Consider the following 22,011-nt stretch of genomic DNA (forward strand, 5'->3'; position numbering starts at 1 on the left):
ATTTGGGTTTCCAGTTTTCGATGAAAAGTCACCATTTTGTTGAATTGAAAACCCATTGAAAAAGAGCTTTGGTGGAGAATTTTTGACCAGCCCTGGTGGAGGCAGCATCGGTGAAAAGATGGCCTAGGTGTCCTCAGGGAACACATGGGTTAGTGGGAGGAAAGGAAGAGGTTTAGGCACATGGGGTAGGGAGGGCTGTTCTAAACATTGGAGGCAGGGAGAAAGAAGAACCAAAGCAGAGAATGGGAGAAGGAGACAAAGGGAGCAGATAGGAGGCAGGATTGGAGATCCCGAAGGAGTCATTTTATTTAAAGAGCAAATGTAGTGTGCCCATGCTCCTGCATCTCTATCATGCTTTATTATTATTATTTAATATTGGCACTGTGATGGTAGCTCGTAGGGGTCCCAGACAAGGAACCTAAAAGCCAGTCTCTGCCCCAAAGGCCTTACAATCTAAGCATTTGTGTGAGGCCCCCTAGTTTTGTGGGTTTATTTAACATCCCAGTTGGAGCAAGTGCAGGAACTTCAGCCCTTGCTGGATCAGCAGAGCAATCTTTTGGTGCTGTTTCTGGATAATGTGTCTCTCAGCAGTCACGCTGCAGAGCCTCCCTCTGCCAATTATGTGTCTCTAATACAGGCATCGCTTTGTATTCAGTGGTGAATTCCTTTTAGTTATTTTCGGGTAAGTAATCGTGCGTGACTCAAAAGTACCATAAAGAGATTGGTTGATGTCAACTGATATGTCTTTGGAAATCAGACTCACTTCCTGAAGTTGGCCTCAGAACAGAAGAGAATTGAGTCAAGATGCTCAGGGATTCTAGGCTCTCCAGGTTGGTTTGGGCTCAGAGATCATAAAGAGAGAGGGAGCACCTGGCTTTGCTGACTGGCTTTTCTCCTTCTTCTATGACTTACTGGAATCACCAGAGCAATTCTTTTGCTGTCTACTTTTTCTTCTGGGTACTGTTCTCTCTTCCGTCATGTGTGGCAGGGGCTAATGAGGGTCTATATCAGATTGAATGGTTTGTTCTTTTCTAATTAACATAAAAAGAGAGTCTCCCTGGAAGAGACAGAGTAAGACAGATTCACAGCAGACCCAGCTAAGCTGCCTTTTTTTGGTATGAGGGGATTTTCCCAGCTGGTGTGCAGGCAGCTAGTGAGGTTGAGGCCAGATGACACCAATGTCCATCTGGTATCTTATGCAGGAAGCACAGGGTGGGAACATCTCCCAGCTACTAGTCTGATTTGGTTTCTATCATGTGTATCGCAAGATTGAAGCTGGAGAAACCAAGTTCACTCCTTTCTTGTTATTCTCGCCAAATTGCTCACCTTGGACCCAATCAAAATCTATTAAAGTCAGTGGGAAAGCTCTCATTGTCTCTAGTGGGAATTGATCAGATTCTGTGAGTATGTAGCATATTTTCCATTTATGCCACACCCACTGATTATATTTTATCTTAAACTAGGCTGTAAACTCTTTGGGGAGGGACTGTGGCTTCCTAATTTGTCTGTACAGAGCCTAGCACAATGGGGCCCTGATCCTGATTGCCCTAATGTAATACAAATAAATAATAGTATTTATCTATCTATCTATCTACCTATCATATCTGGATTTTCACGCTGCTTGTCACAATGCTGTCTCTGTGCCGTCTGTCCTTAACTGTTGTATAGTGCTGTTAATAGTTGCTGCTTTTCACCCCAGAGTTGATTACATTTCAGTGGTGGTTGAAGTAAAGTGTGCATGGACTGCGGATCATTTTTTAAAGTATTGTATACACTTTGGGATCTTTTGGAGCAAAAAGTGCTCTATAAAATGTACGGTTGTTACTCTATTGGGTTTTTCCTTTTGCTTTTACACCAGAACACTTAGGGAAAAGGAAAAACACCAAGGTGCAGCTGAGAAGTGAATCTGAACAATATACAAAGGGAACCTCGAACAGCTGTCCACACAAGGCACTAAACAGGTGGGATGTCTTTAGTGGTTGTTACAGTAGGTAGGAGACCTCTGTGACAAAGGCAACAGTGTTCAAAATTGAAGGAAGGATGTTAAGCCACACGCAGCTGCTGGGAGATGAGGTTTCAATGCAAATCTAAACAAAGGTTTTGCTAAAAGGAAATAGATCCTCCTGCGTGCAGGGAGGTTGAAACTGAGCAAGTAGCTGCTTGACATCATCAAGCTGAGCATTGGATTACAACAAACAAGGACTTGGAAAGAGAGGCAGGACACGCCCCCCAAACCCTTAAAGTGCAACTTCATTTAGCAGCTATTAGTACAAAGAAACTGTAAGTCTGAAACTGACTGTGATAAGCTGGCCAGCTTGGCTGCTTGCCATACCAGGCAGGTATGCTGTGCCGGGGGTGGGGGGGGGAGTAATTGAGCCTGGATTTGTTCATTAACGGTTTGATTTCTTAACTTGGAGAGCAGCTGGACCTGTGTTCCGTAAGTACAGTTTTACATGCTGCTAAGAGAGAATGAGCTGCAGAGAATACAAATGTTAGCAATTTACGGTGCATCAGATATAGGAGTCGTTATTTTTACACAGTGATATGTATGCGATTACAAGGACGTGCTGATCTGGTCCAAAGCTCTCAGCATTGTTGTGTGGGAGCCAGAACTGTGACTCTGATAGATTATTTGTCTAAAGATATATTAAGCTTTTGCCTAAACTACTGGGAATGGCAGAATCAAGCTGCCCACAAACCGCAGACTAGATGGAATCCCATTTTTCTACATAGTGTTTGTAGGTTGGTTGGTAGGGATGTGGCTACCATTCTACTTGAAAGGAATGCCATTCAGTGCTTGCTCCATAGGGCAAGTGGAGAGAGTGTATTCATTATTTAGCAATCAAAACGCAACGTGTCTCTGTGACACCAATGGGAACATCTAGCCTGATTTCTGTAGTCTGTCTGTTTATTTCCAGAAAGTGACCAGGCACTGGCACAGAATATCCTACAGCATTGCTTTAGCCTTTGGTTTACGAATGAAAAAATAATACAAATCCACAAGCTGTCCTGAGGGACTCTGTGTATGGAGCATATAATGTACCAGGCACGTTGTGCTGCGATCAGGGTGGTCATGTTATAACATGAAATATCATTAAGTACTGCGAGGAATGGCATGTGTACTAACGGTTCAGTCTGCACCATTGATGTGAATGGGAGTTTTGTCACTAGCTTCAATGGAAGCAGAATCAGAGATGCTGTAGGGTCCAGCCTTATAAGCAAATGCAAAAAACTCACTGTTTTAAAATGAAGAGCCTTAAATAAAGCCACAGTGGGGAGGGATCAGCAAAACACTTCAGAAACTGGATTGAAAAATCCTCCCGTGTGGATCAGGGCTTTGTCCCCCTGAGCAACTGATATGGCTTATGGGGGTGCAGATCATATGAACCTCACAACAGGTGAAATGGGATGGAGGAAGGGAAATGTTTCCATTTGCTCAGGAGGTGGTACTAGGTCCACAAAATGTGAACCAAATCCAGCTTGCCTTACTCACAGGAGCAGTCTCACTGGTGCCTAGATTCTCCTGGGATGGATGGATGGATAGTTGAGTCTATTAAAGAGTACATCAAATAAGAGGTAGACCTAGACAGTATGTTGCACCAATGAAATAGCACTAAGGTGAGTCCTTTAGAGAGGGGAAAACTCCAAGCTCAGCCTGCAAGCCAGATGCAGCCCATGGAGTTCTGCACTAAGAATTGCCAGAACCCTCCTGTTTAACAAGGAGATGCAGCATGTAATGCAGTAAGCAGTCCATTTCACGACTGCTAAATCCAGGCCAAGACAGACCCTGTGTGGTAACTGTGAAGCACAATCTGCATTTTCCAATCTGCAAGCTAGAGAGAGCTACAGAATTATGAGTAACCAGCATTCTGAAGACACTTCAAGCCTCTTCTCTCTAGTGAGGGACACTACGTTGGTGGCAAGGACATATGGATGGGTTGAGGCTCAACACCTGGTTTCATTACACCGCAAATGCAGTTTCACTGAAGGTCTCTAGAGACACCAGTCATCTATCTCAGTGATACCCAGCCATCTCAACCACAACAGGAAACGCCAAGTCTCCCAGGCAAAGATACACCTAGTTCCTAATATTCATTGAGAAATCCCATTTCACATATGAAAGAGTAGAGTGAAAGCTCAAGTACCTTACAGAAATGGGTATCATGGGTAAGGTAGATGGACTCCAACCATGGATATCTCTGATAATGAAGGCACCAAAACCCAATAACCCAGATCAAATCAGAATATGCATGGATATGCATCTCCCCAAAACTGTGTTCTTCTGGGAGTGGCACGATTCACCCAACGTTGATGCCACCATTGGTGATTTTGAGGAAACCACAACTTTCTCCTCGTCATTGTCAGTGCTAGATGTCATCAGCTTGAATTTACACTGGAGTTGAGCTCTCTCATCATGGGAACTGCTTAGAGTCTTTCAGATTAAGTGAAATCTGGCTTTTTTTAAAAAAAGAAGACTTTTACACAAAGACTTTCTGGTTTTAATTTTTTATGGTTTTGGACATTTTTCAAAAAAAATTTCAACAGAAATTTTGAACAAAAACATTAAGCTTTTGTTTATTCTGAAAAAATTATTTCTTTTCTGTTTCCACATTGACATGTTCCATATTGAAAGTTTTTGATTGGTCATTTTAGTCACATGGCGAGTTGGAATGTTCCATTTTCAAAATGTGTGTATTTCAAATCAGAAAAATTTTGAGTATAATTCTGTAGAACATTAATACTGGACCATCGTAAAACATAAAATGAAAAATGCTTTCAAATTTGCTGAAATTCCTGTGTATCTACAGTATTCATATAGCCCTGGAACCAGTCTGAGCACCTAACTGTCTTTAATGTATTTATCCTCAAAACTCTCTTGTGAGTTAGGGAAGAGAGATCCCCATTTTGCAGGTGGGGAACTGAGGCACAGAGGGACTACGTGACTTGCCCAAGTCATGCAGGAAATCTGTGGAAGAAAGAGAAAATGGAGCCTGAATCCCAGACCTTTCCTAACCACTGGACCATCCTTCCAATTTCTGTGGAGCTGTGCCCCCCACCTTTTTCACCCAGATCTGATACAATCTCAGCACCTCTTAGTCTTCAGCGGTTCACAAGACTCAAACCCCCAATCCAGCAGTTTCTACAAGACTGCCTTAGGTCCAAAAAATTCAGCAATCAGATCTGATTCATGGGACTCATGGCAAATCAGTCAAAGCAGTCTGGGTATTTGAAAGACTCCAAGAGAGGAACCTCACTCTCCACTGGGCTAAGTGGGAATTCCACAAATCCCCAGGAGAATATTTTGTCTGTGTCATTTTCGTGACTGGACTAGTCCCAGGTCCTAACAAGGTAGCAGTTATCAGAAGCATGTTGGTTCCATAGCATGCCATTGAGGTACACCACATCCTAGGAATGCTTAACAATTGTGTATACATCATTCCCAGCTACTCAGGATCATTTCTATACCTTGGTAGTAACATCATTCCAGAAATCAACCAGTCTAGGGCCAGTGATTTAAGTGTAGGGAAACTTTCCTCCACCGCCTTAAACTATTTATTCCTTGGCTGCAAACATTTCACTGTGTCTCACCCTGGGGGTGTGTATTTGTCCACTTCTCCCCCATACGGTTCACATGGCTTATGCTATGATTTGCTAAATTCTTTATATTGGAACCCAGCATTTACATTGGGATGAGGCTTTGAGACCTTTGTGTGGCTTCTCTGAGCCCACTCTCCACTAGAAAGGTTACAAATCACAAGTCACTGCATGGGGGCATTCCCATAAGAGCTCTGTAATACTTGGATTTGTTGGTGATGGCAGTGCAGGCACAACTTATCCCTGGTGTAACTCCATTGACTTTGGCAAAGTTGCTTTTTACACAGAGCATAACTAACCTGTGGAACTCATTGCCACAAGATATCACTGAGACTAAGAGTTTAGTAGATTTCAAAAATAGATCAGGCATATATATGGAGATGAATATTCACAGTTATAATGAATAGCATATACTTTTTGCTTCAGGACAACTACTAACTGAGGTGGGGGGGGGGGATATTCTACAACTGTCCATTGCAGGATTTCTTGCACTTTTATCTAAAGCAGCTGGTGCTGACTATTGTTGGAGGCAGGATATAGGACTATCTGGGTCACTGGTCTGAGCTGATAAGGCAATTACTATGTGCCTCAGGCTGAATTCAGTCCATTGTTTGCCCATGAATCAAGAAGTGTGAGGCTGACCTTTTCCAAGCTGCTGTCACCTGGACTTAACCAACAGGGATTTCCACTCTGGATCAGAAGTGATACCAAAGCATCTGTTGTGCAGAATAATGCTGAATTATGCCAGAATAGTTCCAGGACTTTTGGAACATCTGTTCATTTTGAAACTGTGCTGGGATCTCTGCATTAATTCCACGTGTTCAGCTACCACCCAGTAACGTCAGAGAATGGAGCACAAGAAAGATGTGTATTTGGCTGAAGGCAATGCTAGTGTGATTCATTCACAATCAGGTTCAGACAATCAGATACACTGGGGATGGTCCTTCAGGTGTGCTGAAATAGTTGCCCATTAAAGTCACTAGATAAAGGTACCGGATAAAGATCTGAAATGTCAGTATTCCTGGATCAGTTACTCCAGCGCCTCACGCAAAGCCCAGAATGAGACTCCTATGGTTACAAGGGAAACCTACTGTGTGAAAGTCATCCCTGCCTGGAAGGCCTTTGCATCACATTAATCATAGAACTGGAAGGGACCTCAAGAAGTCATCTAGTCCATTCCCTTGTACTCATGGCAGGACTAATTATCTAGACCATTCCTGCCAGATATTTGTCTAACTTGCTCTTTAAAATCTCCAATGATCGAGATTCCACAACCTCCTTAGGCAATTTATTCCAGTGCTTAACCACTCTGACCATTAGGAAGTTTTTAGTTTTTAGTTTCAACCTAAACCTCCCTTGCTGGAACTTTCGCCCATTGCTTCTAGTACTGTCATCAGAGGGTAAGAAGAACAATTTTTCTCCCTCCTCCTTGTAACAACCTTTTATTTATTTGAAAACTGTTATCATGTTCCCTCTCAGTCTTCTCTTTTGCAGACTAAACAAACCCAATTTTTTCAATCTTCTCTCATAGGTCATGTTTTTTAGATCTTTAATAACTTTTGTCACTCTTTTCTTCTTCTAATCCAGCAATAGCCCTGGCTGGGAGGATGCATGAGCCGCACAATCCCAACAGGAGGCATCTGTACTCCCACATGGTCCAGAGGGGTCTACATGCCAGGTCTATATGGCTCAGTGAGCCCTTGGGGACTGGCCCTTGCCAAACCTCACGTATGCACCTCCAATGGCCCAGAATCCTCATGTAGGGGATTGGGGTGGGACAGTGCTCACTGTTCCAGTCCACAGGCTGGAATCAAGGCTGTGGATGACTGTGGGTTGGAAAGTAGAATTCCACCCTCCAGCCAACCAATGAGTTGCCCTCTCAAAGTTTCAGAGTAACAGCCGTGTTAGTCTGTATTCGCAAAAAGAAAAGGAGTACTTGTGGCACCTTAGAGACTTCTCTAAGGTGCCACAAGTACTCCTTTCCTCTCAAAGTTGATTACTTTGGGGGGCAAAGGCAAATTCCACCCCAGAAGAGCAGGCCTGCACAATCCTACCTCTTTGCTTGATAGTTCAGGTGAGCATGCCCTTATGGATCTTTTGTTTTAAGCTCCTCCTGGGGCAGAGCCACATCTGTATTTGCAGCAAATCTGAAGCACTGGGCTCTGGCTCTTTGGGTTGCACAGCCAGTGAGACACAGAAGAGCAGGAGGGCAAAGAAGCAAAATGGAAGAGCATGGACTTTCTAGGTGGGCGTCTTTCCTTCCTAGATTCATGTGCCCGGGTGGTACCCTACTGGGGGCAATGTATTTGCCAGACATGTGGGAATGCTGCTTCGTTTCCAGCCTGTCATGCCAGTGGAGCTCCTGATTGTCAAAGGAGGAAACAATGCAGTAAATGTGTGTGGTCAAATTTTCCCTTCTTTATCTGGGCTCTAATAATAATGCTTAGTATTTTGCATTTATATAGCCCCTGTCATCTGACCATCTCAAAGTGCTTCCCAAACATTAAATAAGCAAGTCTCCCAACTCCCTCTGTGAGAAAAGCAAGAATTAATAATAGTGCCATTCTACTGATGAGGAAACTGAGGTACAAAGAAGCAAAGCGATTTGCCCAAGGTCAGTGGCAGAGCCAGCGATGGACCTCATGAGTCTTGCCTCCTGCTCCAATCACTCAATAATTCAGTGGAAAACCAAAGAAAAAAAAGAAAGGGCCCAGATCTGCACGATGGTTGCAGCTGGGGAAGGATTATGCCTGTCATAGCAGTACATTGGGCTAATCAATTAAACCAGTTAAAGTTGCTGCACCAGCTAGTTCTTGCTTTCCATTCTGCTAATATTTGCCCCTGGGACAAAAGTTAAAAACAGTCCATGATGTTCCAGTTGGTCTGAAAGCTCAAACAGCTGCTAAAATAAATAAGTGCCTTGGCTGAATTTTGCAGGTCCAGCAGTTGTTAGGACTACAGAGGAAATTTATTTGACTGAGGTTCAGGGACATAGGGATAACATTCAGCTGCAGGCAATGGTGAGTAAACCTAAAGAAGATAAACTAAACAAATCATCTAAAAGCAGAGTACCAAATTTCCCCTCTGGTCTTAAAGCATCTAATAGGGAAGTTTCACTGATTTAAACTCAAATTTGGCTGGAAACTGAAATGTATTTACATTCTTGAGAGAGCCCGTGAATCCTCTGACCCTGCTGGGTTCAAGCTGTCAGAAGTGGGGTTGTTGCACTTCTCCACAGCATATGCAAATCAGTTTAAAAAAAAGAGAGAGAGAGAGAGAGAAACCACTTTTGGAAGCAGGGCCTCTTCCTAGGGTTTATCTGCATTGGGGCTATAGCCAATGGGGTTGCTGCACTGGTGCAAACCCCTGATGTAGACATCATGGTTCACACGAGCGGTTAAATCCCAGTGTAGATGAGTTCCCTGCCTTCGTGTCCATCAAGCCAGGCCCTGGAAAGCCAGGTCCCCAGTCTGCCGGGTAAGGCCCTTTCAGCACGTGCATTTCCTTGGCAGCTGTGGTCACAGGTAGATTTAAAGAGTGGTTCGCACAGTGAAGTTACTAATTAAAGCATAGCCAATTTTCATGATAGTTATTTTTCCTTTCTCCTGTTCCTCAGAAACATTTGTCCTGATGTGTACGCAGCTGAACATCTGAAGATATGGATAATAGGAAGGTCAATTAAATAAGGTAAGATTTTACATTCTAATTGGTTATCTGGAAAGGCAGCTGAGGTGACTTGATTTTTTCATTTAGAGGGTGACTTAAATTCACACAAACTGGAAGGATTTTTCCCCCCTCCATTTTGTAAAAAGATACATGACTGCTTGCTACGTTGAGAATAACTGCTAGAAGGTAGCTGAATGAAAGCTAAAAAGAAGCTTTAGGACACACCCATACATCCTACTGACTGGACTGTGTTGGCATCTGACATAGGTCTCCTCTAACTTCTATAAAGGGTTAATTAGATAGTGAGACTCAAGCAATGGGTTGAAGGTACAGCAGTCTGGGAGCTGACCAGTGAAAGGAGATAACATATAAGCCTTAGGAACTCATTCTGAATAATATGCAGAAAACCTTTGTGGAGTGGCATAGCTGGGCCATGGAATTAAGGGGAATTGTTGCAAATTCCCCATTTGTTTGTATGTGATCGTGGTGTCTGTACACAACCCCAACTCATGTGTTATTAGCAAGGGTTTTGCCCCTGAAAGTCTGAACCTTAAAGTTTGTGTGATCCCTCCTAGACTCCAGACAGGACTCATTGCTGGATGTGTAGATATTGCACCCACCTTTATGGTTAACATCTACTGTACCGTTGTACATGACTTTCTTACAGTAGGCCTATACTTACAACATATGCCATGGTATGGTACTTTACCAAACCATGGTGAAATGCTGGCTGCCAGGGCACATGCTAATGCAAACCAAGGTCTGCTGTCTCTCAGTTTGCATGGCATGGGTCACTTGCTGGAGAATTCTCTGCACCTTGAAGTCTTTAAACCACGAGTTGAGGACTTCAATAGCTCAGACATAGGTCAGGGGTTTGTTACAAGAGTGGGTGGGTGAGATTTTGTGGCCTACGTTGCGCAGGAGGTCAGACTAGATTATCATAATGGTCCCTTCTGACCTTAAAGTCTATGAGTCGTTGATGTATTTTGTGCAGCATTTGGGGTATATTTTGAAAACACTGAGATACACACACCCTGCCCTTTGTTACACGTTGCACTTACACATTCATTAAACATTTCTTGCCTATACAAATGCATGTCAGAGACCCTAACTCTGCGTTTAGATTATATCTAAAAATCCCTGCTGAGCCCCAAATCCTCACCCTTTTGCAAAGCCTGAATAATGCACACAGGGGTTAAGAGATCCAGTGGACAGAGTCCTGGCTCTGTAGTCACTGCTTCCCCATTGTGGAGGATAGGTGTTAACGGATAAATCCATGCAATCAGAGTTCCACTGGCTATGCCCTCTAGGCTACCCAGATTCAATCCCCCGCTCTATGGGCAAGCCATGTAGGCATCAGCTATGCTGGGTTTTGGTACTATTGGCTGGTAATGTGGACTTCTCTGCCATCACAGTTGCACTGTTTGTAGCTTTGGTGATAAAGGACCATAATCCAAAAGGATTCTCTGGTGCATCCAGCCTCATTTTTCCTGCAAATCCTCTCAATGGTTTGCCATGCACCTGCTGTGCACAGCACTCTGCCCCTCAGGTGTTTGAGACAGTGTATGTACAGCCATCCCAGCATAGTGGGAGATCGGGGGCGGAGGTGGAATCCCAGTGGAGGCATAAAATATGACTCTTCTACGTGCTTGGGCGCTTTCTCTGTTTTGCTGATTAAATTAGTCAAGTCCACGTGGGGGAAGACTGCTGCCCCGACTCTGTAGTATCTGCATGTGTATCTGGCTCTAGTTCTGCAACTTACACAGAGCAGGATTTAACCAGTCTGTAGAGAGAAGCTGCTGTTGCTTAATGCATGTCTGCGAAGGAATTCTCCACCTTTCTTTTCCAAAGCACACAGAGGAAGAGTTGTTTCAGCCCAGCCTGGCCATCTCACTTTGGGTGGGAAGTTTTAAGGAGTTTCAGTGAGTCAGCATAGCAGGTGAAGATGACAATTCTAGGCAGATAACAAAAGCATTTGGACTGGGCTTGTGAGTCCCCTTGCTCCACAGCAGGACTGATTCTATTATGCCTAAATTGTCTCTAATACATGCATGTCTAGTCTAGTCTTGCCTGAAAACCACTGATGACAACTTTGCAACTGCCCCTGGGAGACTAATTCCACAGTCTCAGTTTTTTCTTATAACCCCAAAGGTAGGGATTTTCCATCATCATTCAAGGCAAACATTACAACTGCCCTATTATGGATCATATAAGATGTTTTCTTTTAATGGGAGGGAAGAATATATAAGATACTACTTTGGGAGCAGACTGGAGCCAGTGTTGCTAATCAGACAGGCTTTTTCCTTAGTAACATTCTCTAGCGTTATCTGCTTTATTTTTGTGCTGTTACCGAGAGCTGCTGGGGACGTGACCCATGAGTCAGCTTGCTGCCTACTCCCCAGGGCCAGAACCTTCAGATCATTCCTATTCAAAAAGAAATATTTCTTTGGAAAGCTGAATGTGACTCTCCTAGGCTAGTGGAGGTTTGAATACGAGGAGAATGATAGAGGTGCCCTGGGTTCTGTGCATGTTGTGCTACCTGAACTCTTTTAGGCTGAGAATTGTATACCCTAGCCTGCAAGACAGGTGTCTGGGCTCTCTCTTCTTCGTGAGAAAACCAGCATTCTCACAAAACAAGACAACTCTAGTTTCTCCCCTTCTCAGGATATAAACAGAGGTCACATCAAATTCATTTCCTTTCCTCTCCGGGTACAAAGCACTTCCCCAAACAGCAGGGCCCTCAGTCTTCCTGAATTACTGCTTACTTCCCACTCCCATTACCCACGCCTTGTGTCTTCCTGCTTCCTTTTATACATGGCAACAGCCACTGGCCCTTGTTGAAAATGAGCCCCAGCTGTATCTGCTCCCCAGCCATTTAACCCTTCCATGCCTGGTTCCACACCCCTACAGCCCTGCCAGGGGACATGGAAGCACAGCCTTGAATGGAATACCCTAAACCAGTGGGATTAGAAGAAGGGAACTGAGGCAGTCCGTATCCTGACAGGTCACTCGGAATTCAGCAGCCTGGGGAGAATCTCATTGTCCTAATGCGCTGTGGGAGTATGGGGTAGTTTTCACCCTTTGAGTGGACATACACCAGTGATCAGAGTCTGTTTTCTGTAGACCCTCCTTTCAGTCTTTTCCATGCTCATTGTTTTATTAATATCTTCCATACAAACAACTAAAAAAACCCAGGGAAAAATAAAAATAAAAAATATGCCACCATAATATTCCCTGCTGCTCAGTGATATTCCCCCCTTCCAGCACTCTATGAAGGGCACACAGACATAGGTTAGAATCAGCAAGTAGGGGCTAACCGCCATGGAACAGCTCACCCCAGAAATACAAGGCTCCATGTGTTACATCTGTTTGGTGGGTAGCAAGTATAGTGCCCTGGATACTTCTCTGCCCTGGTACAAAACCTGTCGCAGGATGGAGAGCAGAGGCAATGTGCCTGCCCTAGTCTGAGGCTCTTGGAAGTCGGCTAGGTCCAAGGTGCAGGGCAGATCAGGCCTGAAGGCTGCTTTACATTGCGACTGCTACAATAGCCTTCCAGGGCCATTGCAGCTCTACAGAATAGCTAGGGGATAGGCATGTTCTGACCCTACCCTGTAAATCCCTGACACCTCCCTGATATGTTACCTGTGTCCATACCTGGCAGAAAGGTGCCCTACCACTCCCCCATAGGGCCTTGTGGCTTCCCTCCAGCAGAAGTATTTTTATCTTTATCACTAATGTACTCATGTGGGTGCTGGATCATCCCAGTTCTGTGGGTTCAGCTCTTGTTCTTTTTAAGCTAGATAGTTAACTTTAACGTGCCAGATCTTCCCTTTCCTAGAGAGGGCTCATATGTAGAGACTGGTACCCTGCAGTACTGTGTCTGCACTGACCCCTGCTTTGCAAGTGGAGCCCAGCTCTTCAGTAATGTGCTCCTTCCCTAGAGGATGTAGAAAGAAAGACCCCTGATTTATTAGCACTTAGAAACTATGGGATGCGTAAAACAAATGCAACATGGGAACAAAGCAAAAATACAAACACTGTCATGGCAACTGGCTTATGGCTGAGTGAAGGAACCAATTATTTCCATTAATCAACATGCTGAGAAGGTTTAAAATGCAACTTTGAAAAATCAGGCTAGATCTCAGAAAAAACTTTATAAAAGCTCTGTTGCCAAGGGAGACTGTGAATCACTGTCACGGGGGATTTTTAGGACAGACACTAGACCTGTGTTCCTAAGGCAGAATGAAATTAACCCTGCCCTCATGCAGGTAGACAGACTGGTATCGTGTCTCTTCCATCCCCAAGCAAGAGCCAAATCCTCAGCGGGTGTCAGTTGGCTTAACTCCATTGGACAGAGCTGCAGTGACTCACACCAACTGAGGAGCTGGCCTCCCAGCTGAAAGGGAAGCTTAGCTTGGTCTGAAACTGACCTTCAGAGAAGTATTCATACCACAGTGAGGATAGGCAGAATAAATGCTTATCCAGACAGACAGGTGATATTGAGGACAGAGAGAAAATGAGGAGAGAAGAGGACTGTTATGTTCAGTTGGCCTTTTTCTTCCCTCTCCCTCAATCTCCATTAGTTCAGACAGGAACCATGACAGTAACTTGGAGGGGCAGTTCTGTTCAGAATGGGATAACTGTGTACAAATGTCACCATGGCCTCTATGTTAATTATGTCTCTGACTCAGGTCCAAAATGCTCCCTTTTCAAGCCAAGAGAGCTTTTCCCCCTAGCTGCCCATGTCCCAAACTCAGCCTGGGTCTTGAAAGTCAAGCTGGGTTCGTTCTGGGTCAGGCATCCTCATCACCAGTAATAAAGATTCACTGTCTTCCGAGGTGTTGCACAGGGCGGAATATGGAACTGAGTAACAAAGGTTGTTGGTGTTTTGAGTCAGAATAGACTCCAGCTCACAGCTCCCCCTACCATAGCTTGGTTTCAATCCCTTGAGTCATCAGCTCTGACTCTGGTTACTCAGAGGGAACAGTTTAGTGGAATAAGGTGTCACATTACCTGTATTGCCAATCCCAAACAGTCAAACTAATGATCCAGGCCCCCAAGACTCATGAGATTTTTACAAATAAATAAATCTGGAGTTATTTTCTTTGCCTTCTGGTTTCTGAGCCTTTAGGGGGCACTTGGGTCAGGTTTTCAGACTTTTCCCTGCTCACACAGGGGCAATGAAAGCTGCGATTCTCACTTAATCCCTGACCCTAGAGCTGGGGCTGTAAGAAAAACACCCAGTATTGCGAGCAGTGTCCCATATCACACTGGGGAGCAGAAGCACACTGTCTGGCTTAAAGCTAGCTCAGGTATGTCTACACGTGTTACAATCACATCTCCCATTGCTGTGTAGACACACCCACTGTCTCATAGTCCAGTCTCCCTTCACAGGCTGTGTGATGCTGGTTTGTGCCCCTTGAGGCTGCAGACAAGGGAGAACAGTAAGTAACTTATGCTAGCTCCTTTTCATCACTCGATTACTCAGACATGCTTTTTGCTGCATGCTACTATTTATTGCCATTACATGGGATTAGATGTAGCCTTTTATCACCACCATAAAGTGACACTCTGGTGCTGCCAGTAACAGGTGGCGCAGGATCAGAGCTGCTACTGGGGCGGAGAGGTTAAGGCTGGCTAATGCAAATGCTATTAATGCTGTTACCACTGACAAAAGCAGAACAATACACTCCTGAAAGCCTCGCCACAATTCCCTCTTTCAAAGGCAATGAGGAGGCACAGCCACAAACGCAGTTGTTCTATTCAACTGTCTGGGGCCTTGTTCGTTACTTTGCCATCTTCCCTGAATAAGTTATGTCTGTTGGGATCTCTGCCGGTACAATACCAGAGGAACGTATAGTGTCTTGAGTAGCTGGAGTGGCAGGAGATGCGGTGGCTCAGGAATGAGGTCTGTTGGCAGACGTGTGAGGAGCTTGGGGGACTGGACAGTTGAAGGTGCTGCAGGCCAGAACTGAGATGCACTGACAGAGTTTCTGAGGCGCATAGAGCTGGAGCAGAAGGGAATGCTGCATGCTAGGCTTGAGGTGCATTGGGAAAGCTGTATGGGTGCCCCAGAACGGGGATAACAGGAGATGCAACAGCTCAAGTCAGGATTGAAATACATGGGCAGAGCAATGTAGGAGGAACCCATGAGTGGAACAGTGAGGGATACTACCCAGGTCAGTGCGGAGGTACACTGGCAAAGCTACGTGGAGTCCTCAGAACTGGAGCAGCAGGACATGCACGAGGGCAGCAGGTGGGCTGAGGTGCATTGGCAGAGCAGTGTGCAGGTCCCAAGCTTGAAAGAGCAGGGAGTGCAAGAGAGCAGGTGAGGACTGAGATGTTTTGATGCTATGCAGGGGAAGTTCACCAGGCCCCTATGCATAGTCGGGTTAGCTCAGGCCACTTCAGATAGTTCTTTAATTCCATGAGCACGAAATGCATTTATATTTTAAAACAAATAAAATATAAAAGCATTAATCTGTTGATGAACACAGAGGGTTAGACTCTTAGATCTCCTTCATATGTTATTCCTTTATGCCCTGTCTTTTTGGCAAATCTTAAAGAACGCTTAAATCTCTCCTCCTCTTGCAATAACCAGGAAGCTGAAGGAGGTGGCCATGTTTAACTTGGGGTGGCTGAGCTTACTGAACTTATCATGAGAGCCAGAGGGTGCAGTGTTATTTACAGTGACTTCCTTCCCAGAACAGCAGTAAGCTATATACCACAGTCCAGCCTGACATCTCATTTGTCTGGGCTGCTGCTGGGAGATCCCGGAAAAGCTAGTGGAGGTTCCTGGCAAGTCTTTCCCATTAGGTTCTAGTTAATAGGAGTTACGAGCATGGACGGATCCAAGACTAGAGACCCTCCCTCTGATTACTTTTTTCCTTTGCCAGCCAAGGAACGTGGAGTGATTACTTTTTTCCTTTGCCAGCCAAGGAACGTGGAGCCTTTAAGATGCTGTGCTCCCTGCCTCCCACAACATAATGGGGGGAGGGATAGCTCAGTGGTTTGCTAAACTCAGGGTTGTGAGTTCAATCCTTGAGGGGGCCATTTAGGGATCTAGGGGAAAACTGGGGATTAGTCCTGCTTTGAGCAGGGGGTTGGACTAGATGGCCTCCTGAGTCCCTTCCAACCCTGATATTCTATGATTTTAAGTGTTAATAAGAGCTGGGAACACTCAGCACTTTGCAGGAGCCAAGTGTACCAGCAAAGCACATTAAGACTGTGAGCTTTTTGGGACTGTCAGGGACTGTCTTTGCTCTGTGTTTGTCCAGTGCCATGGAGTGCCATGACGGGGGCTCCTACATGTTACGGCAATACAAATAATAAGCAAGAAGAATGACAAGTTTGAGAGAGTTATATTAGGGGTGAGGAGGCAGTTCTTGCTCCGACCTTGTTTTCAGGGGCTTATACCCCACTCAAAACCCCCTCGCTCTTTGGGTTGAAATTCCTTCTGCTCGTTCACAGGCACAATGTCATTGGAACGGCTGCTAAAATTCCAGCTGGCTGTTGCCAGAGTCCTGGTGAAAACCCCTTGACCCTTCGTGCTGGTTCATCCTTGTGGGCAAAGACTTGTTCCCCCTCTGGCTGAGGCTGTGCCGCAAGAGTTTTCCCTGCAGACCTGAAGGAAGCACAGAAATCCTGTCTCTCCCTTTTCTGTGCTCTAGCAAGCCCCTCAGAAAGAAAGCACCTCACCCTATAAATATTTTAAGAGCTCAGCGGGGCTGGTGTGTGTGCTTTGCTGTTGTTATGGATCTTGCCCCAAGAGGGGAGTTCTAATAATAGATCCTGTACTGTGGAATGAGAGGGCAAGGGGCTGATTCTTAGAAGAAAGCTGTTTGTCTATACAAGAGATTATACAAATTCACTCATGTTCCCGCAGGGTATTAAAGGGGAAATGAAGCAGGATGTAATGCCTGCTGACAGCAGCTGATCACAGGCCCCTTTTCCCCTACAAACCCACAGTGCTGTGCTTTTAAGAAAAATGCACCTTTTATTCAGACAGATCGGCATCACCGGTTCCTTCGGATTCAAAGCTTCAAGACTTCGTAGAATTTCAGGCCAGAGGGGACCATTAGATTATCTTATCTCCCATGTAACACAGGCCATAGAATCTCAGCCAATTATTGAGCTCAATAATGAGGATGCACCTATCCCTTGTGCCTTGCTGTCCATGCGTCCTTCGTCCTGATCACACTTGGCCTGATGAAAAGTTGGCCAGACACAGCCTTCTGGGTTGCATTTTCCTATCTGCCCAGCCTGGAAACCCCACGTTTCCTCATGGAGCTCTGACTTCTTCTCTCCTCCTTTCTGACAGGAGTAGGCAGCCATCATGGTCAACATCCCATCCCCGTTGCAAAAAGGGTAACTGGGGCTGGGGACAACTTTGGTGGAACTCGTCCCCACTCCCATCCCCCAAGACAGCTAAAGTTGTAGTGCAGATGGACTCTTCATTAACTGGATTGTGCAGCAATGCTCTGGGCGCCCTGGGTGAAAGGTGCGAGAGAGACACAACATAGAGTTATTACCCGAGTGATGCATGGCTTCTCAAGGAGGTGGAGGCAGGGGACAAAGCACTATTAAGCCTGGTGGGCTGGAGGAAGTTCACCTGCAGTGACGCTGAGGCCTCGTGTCTGCACGTGCAGACTGAGGCTCCGATTCAACAAAGCCCTTTTGCACGTGCATAAGTGCTTTGCTGAAATCAGGGCCTAAAGAGCGCAAAACTCATCCATGGGGACAGTACAGATCAAAGCCTCCCATTCAGCTGATGCACCGTCAGTCACTGGGTACTGTGCTCCTGAGCACAAGGAAGGCAGCCAAGCATCAAAGGGGGGGACCAAGGAGGAGCTGCCACAAGGCACTGAGCTTCCAATTCCCAAGCCACAAAGTGATCCCCTTTTAAAACCCCTCTGCCACCCATACAGCGTATCGCCACCCCAGAGCTTGCCAGTTCTTTCCCCAGAGCGCCTAGCATCACTGCCCCAGGCAACAGCAGCATGCATGGGGACTCAGAATGGCCTTTCATCTTGGCTATTCTAGCTGTCCCAAGGACACTGAACTCAAACCACAGATACTGGGCAAAAGCATGTAAGGGGAGGCGATAGGATTTTCCCATCTTGAGAGAAGTCAGATAACTCATATCCAGCATGGTCTCCATTGGCCAGTGCAACTGGTTGGGCTGTGCCATCCACCCCAGCAGGCAGGTGAGAGTTCCAGTGAGAACTTTCAGAGCTGGCAGCAGTTCAGGGGTGAGACAGGCCTGGTTGGGGAGTTAACTCCCAACTGCCAGGTATTTTAAAGGGGGTGGGGGGGTAGCTGTAGCTCCCCAAAATGTTTCCCCAGGTGAAAGGAGATGGCTGTGTTTGCTTCAGCTCCCATTCCCGACCTAGCCCCTGTAGCTTCATTGTAGTGCCAAAGGGCCCAGTTCTCAGTGGCACACAACTCTGCCAATGGAGAGGAGCCTAAATATAGGTGGGAATGCTCCCTTCCTCCCCCAGGAACACCTTTTTGCAGAGGGCCTCCCTTCCTGCTGCAGAGCTGACATGAGCCTTGCTTTCAGCCTCTTGCATACTGAGTGTGTGCGTCAAGGGTGTGCACTGCCCTGTGGCTATTCTCTGGTTCCCAGGGCCCATGGGAAGCAGAGTATAAACTATAGCAGTCCAGAGGCTGCTCTAACTTACGCCCAGGGCCAGGCAGGCTCCTACATAGCCCCAGAATACAGGAAGCACAAAGGTGGTTTAATGCCACCTTCCCCCATCATCCACCCTCCATCCCTGCCCCAAGCACAAGAACAGAGCAGCCAGGTTCAAAGTATCTCCCTTTGTAAAGGAAGGTGGGGTTTTTCTGCCTACCTCTGTGGAGAAATCTAGCGTTGTGTTTAACTTTTGAACTTCCCTCCTTCCAGTCAGCCGAGGAGTGGCCACTTGATCTGGGTGGAATGTCTAAGCCTGAGGATAGAAAAGGGAACCCTCTCAAAAAATGCCTGAAGTGCCAGGTAGAGCTGGGCAGAGCCTCCTTCAGTATGCAGGGCCTATGTCCTCGCTGCAATGCCAAGGCAGGAGAGGACCAGAAGAATCAGAAAGGCAAGAGGTAAGGAAGCAAGCTTAACAAGGGGGAAGAACGCTTGAGTGCAGTGTAGCCATTTCATCCACTGCCATCTGGCAGTGGCACCTAGGGCTGTGTTTGTATCAGTAACATTGATGTAGCCTAAACATGTACGCGGCTGTTCCCTGCCCCAAAGAGCTTCCAGTCCAACTCCTGCAAAAACAGTATCCCCAGCCATAGGCCAGGGACAGAGGCAATGGCCAAAAGATTTGGAACACAGAGGCTTTGTGAAAGCAGGGAGATTTGAAGAGGGAGGTGAAGGCTGGCTCATGGAAATGGGAGTGTGTTTAGCTACTGGCGGGCAGCCTGGAGGCAAGGGCAAAGCAGAAAGAGGGATTTGGCAAAGGGAGCAGCTGGCTGAGGGAGGACTGCAGAGGTGCGAGATGGGGTGAAGGATGAAATAATAATGTAGATTGTCAGAGCACTGGATCAACATGAACTAATTTATCCTCCCATGCCCCTGCTACGCAATGTCCCCATTTACAGAGGGGGAAGCTCAGGCACAAGGGAAGTGACTTGCCTGAGGTCACACAGCAAACCACATCCATACTGGGAGTTCCTGTCTCCTAGGGCTGTGCTTAATCCACTAGACCACGCTGCTTCGGCAAATGAAAGCAGGGAGGCAGTCAGGGCTGGAGTTGTGAAGAGCCTTGAGGGGGATGTGTGTCCAAATCCAAAGGTGGAGTCTTGCTTCTGACCAGACTGAAGGAGATGAAACGCAGTCTACTTGGATGTGGGGAAGGGCTTGCTGAGAGTGGACACCTCTGTTTTACTTTAAAGGTGTATATTGGTACAAACCAGATTTTGCTGGAGGAATCTGTACATTACTCTGTGCTGTCATCTCTTTTGGCCTGAGCGGTTAGACAGCATTCAGGCTCTTGCAGGTTGTCTCCGTTAGGAGAAGAAATCAGGGACAGTCAGGTATTTCTTTATATACGCTCTTTGTAAATAAACTGGATTAAATTGCAGCAAGGGAGGCTTAGGTTGAACATTAGGAAAAACTTCCTTTCAGGGTGGTTAAGCACTGGAATAAATTGCCTACAGAGGTTGTGGAATCTCTATCATTGGAGATTTTTAAGAGCAGGTTAGACAAACACCTGTCAGGAATGGTCTAGATAATATTTAGTCTTGCCATGAGTGCAGGGGATTGGACTAGATGACCTCTCGAGGTCCCTTCCAGTCCTATGATTCTATGATTCCCTCAGGGTCCTATTTCCCTGAACACAGCAGGAATCAGACAGGAGGTTCACAGTTCTAAGTCTCTTTCCAGCTAGCACTCTACCCAAAAAGCTGTCCCTCGTGGCTTTTTCTCAGGGCCATAATACCACTGCTTCTCTTCCTGTCTGCTTGACTTTCCTGCTGCCTTCTCTGTCTGCTTCTGCTCAGAGACACATCTACCTCCATCAAATAATACACAGGGAAACCTCTCTGCCCACAGAGCTCGGTTTCTGCCTAGCTTTGCATATGATCTGCGTTTTTGTTGGCGACCCCTATGGTTTCAGCTGCCTTACTTGAAAAAGGAGCTTAGCTGCTTCTTAGTTTATCCTGATTGAAGGGCAGCCGTTAAGTCCACCAGCTTCAGTGAGGTTTCACCCAATTTCCAAGACTCTGTCCAACCTGCAGAACTACCAGCTGGATTCCTCTCCTAGCCAAGCATCCTGTCACGGGTGAAGGCTAAGTGCTGCAGGGTTGTTTGAATGGTAATTGCTATGTAAAAGTTCCTGCTTAGCCAGTTCTCCTCAGGATCCAGGGGAGGGTAGTGCAAACCCAGCAATTAAAAGGCAGCTTGTCCAGTCTCATGGGGAGGGAGCTCATCCTGGAAGGGTTAGCCCACATCATTGGCAGATTTCCTGAACAGCTCATCCTGGTGCCTGCCAGGAGCAGATGAGTTATTCTCCAAGGTCTGCTCTACACTTCCCAAGGGTGAAATTTGCTCTTTGCAAAGAGCCAGCACCAGTCCTAGACATCCAGTTGCACTTTGGCCCTCTGTACAAGGGTGAATAGCACACAGAAAGCACTTCCACCAGTGCTAGCATCAGTGAGGCTGCAACAGTGCTGGACCACTATGGGGAGAATGTCTGAAAGCCCTCAATGAGGACTGATATGTAGCCCTAGGTAGCACCCATCCACGGATGTTAGCTGCTCTTGTCTTGGGCTGAGAGTGGCTCCAGGCTAGGGCAGATAAGATCTGCTGCCTGATAGGACCAGGTCCATCGCTGAGCATAGCTCTATCGCTTGGATCAGGAAGGCGAGTTAGACCCGGTGTCCCCGTTCAGGTCCATCTCTGAGTGTTAGCTGGTTTTACATTTACTGTGCGGACTCCCAGACTTTATGCTGAGTTTAGCCATCTCCCACACATTCTGTTACATCTTAATAAAATTCACTGTTTGTTCTATTACTCTCCCCCGCTTAGTCCCCCTGTTCTCCATGGGATTGTCATCCATCCGCAACCCCGGACAAAGGTAAGGGGGAAAAGGGAATTAACTGCTGAGTTGCTACTCTGACTCAGAGAAGGAGAGAGGGTCAGGGTGGATCTACCTAGCAGAAATTGCCCCATTTCAGCCAGAGAAGTGGGATGCCCAAAAGAACAGGTGAGTTTGGGGTAAGGGACTGCAGCTTCTTAGGCTGCTGTTGAATTTAGGA

At 46.2% G+C, this 22,011-nt stretch overlaps 1 protein-coding gene across 6 annotated transcripts in view; it reads left to right on the plus strand.

The window, feature by feature from the left end:
• The first annotated feature begins 2,204 nt into the window (after window positions 1-2,204).
• Window positions 2,205-22,011, plus strand: part of PKIG (cAMP-dependent protein kinase inhibitor gamma) — a 30,638-nt gene continuing 10,831 nt past the window's right edge. For 2 of the 6 annotated variants that reach the window (XM_073309610.1, XM_073309607.1), the window contains exons 1-3: window positions 2,359-2,437; window positions 9,212-9,282; window positions 19,169-19,353. In XM_073309610.1, the coding sequence (XP_073165711.1) occupies window positions 19,202-19,353 (152 nt within the window). In that variant the 5' untranslated portion in view covers window positions 2,359-2,437; window positions 9,212-9,282; window positions 19,169-19,201. The other 4 variants (XM_073309608.1, XM_073309609.1, XM_073309611.1 and 1 more) reach the window with 4 other exon arrangements.

This window comes from Lepidochelys kempii, chromosome 13 (assembly GCF_965140265.1).
Source record: "Lepidochelys kempii isolate rLepKem1 chromosome 13, rLepKem1.hap2, whole genome shotgun sequence".
Taxonomy (NCBI): Eukaryota; Metazoa; Chordata; order Testudines; family Cheloniidae; genus Lepidochelys; species Lepidochelys kempii.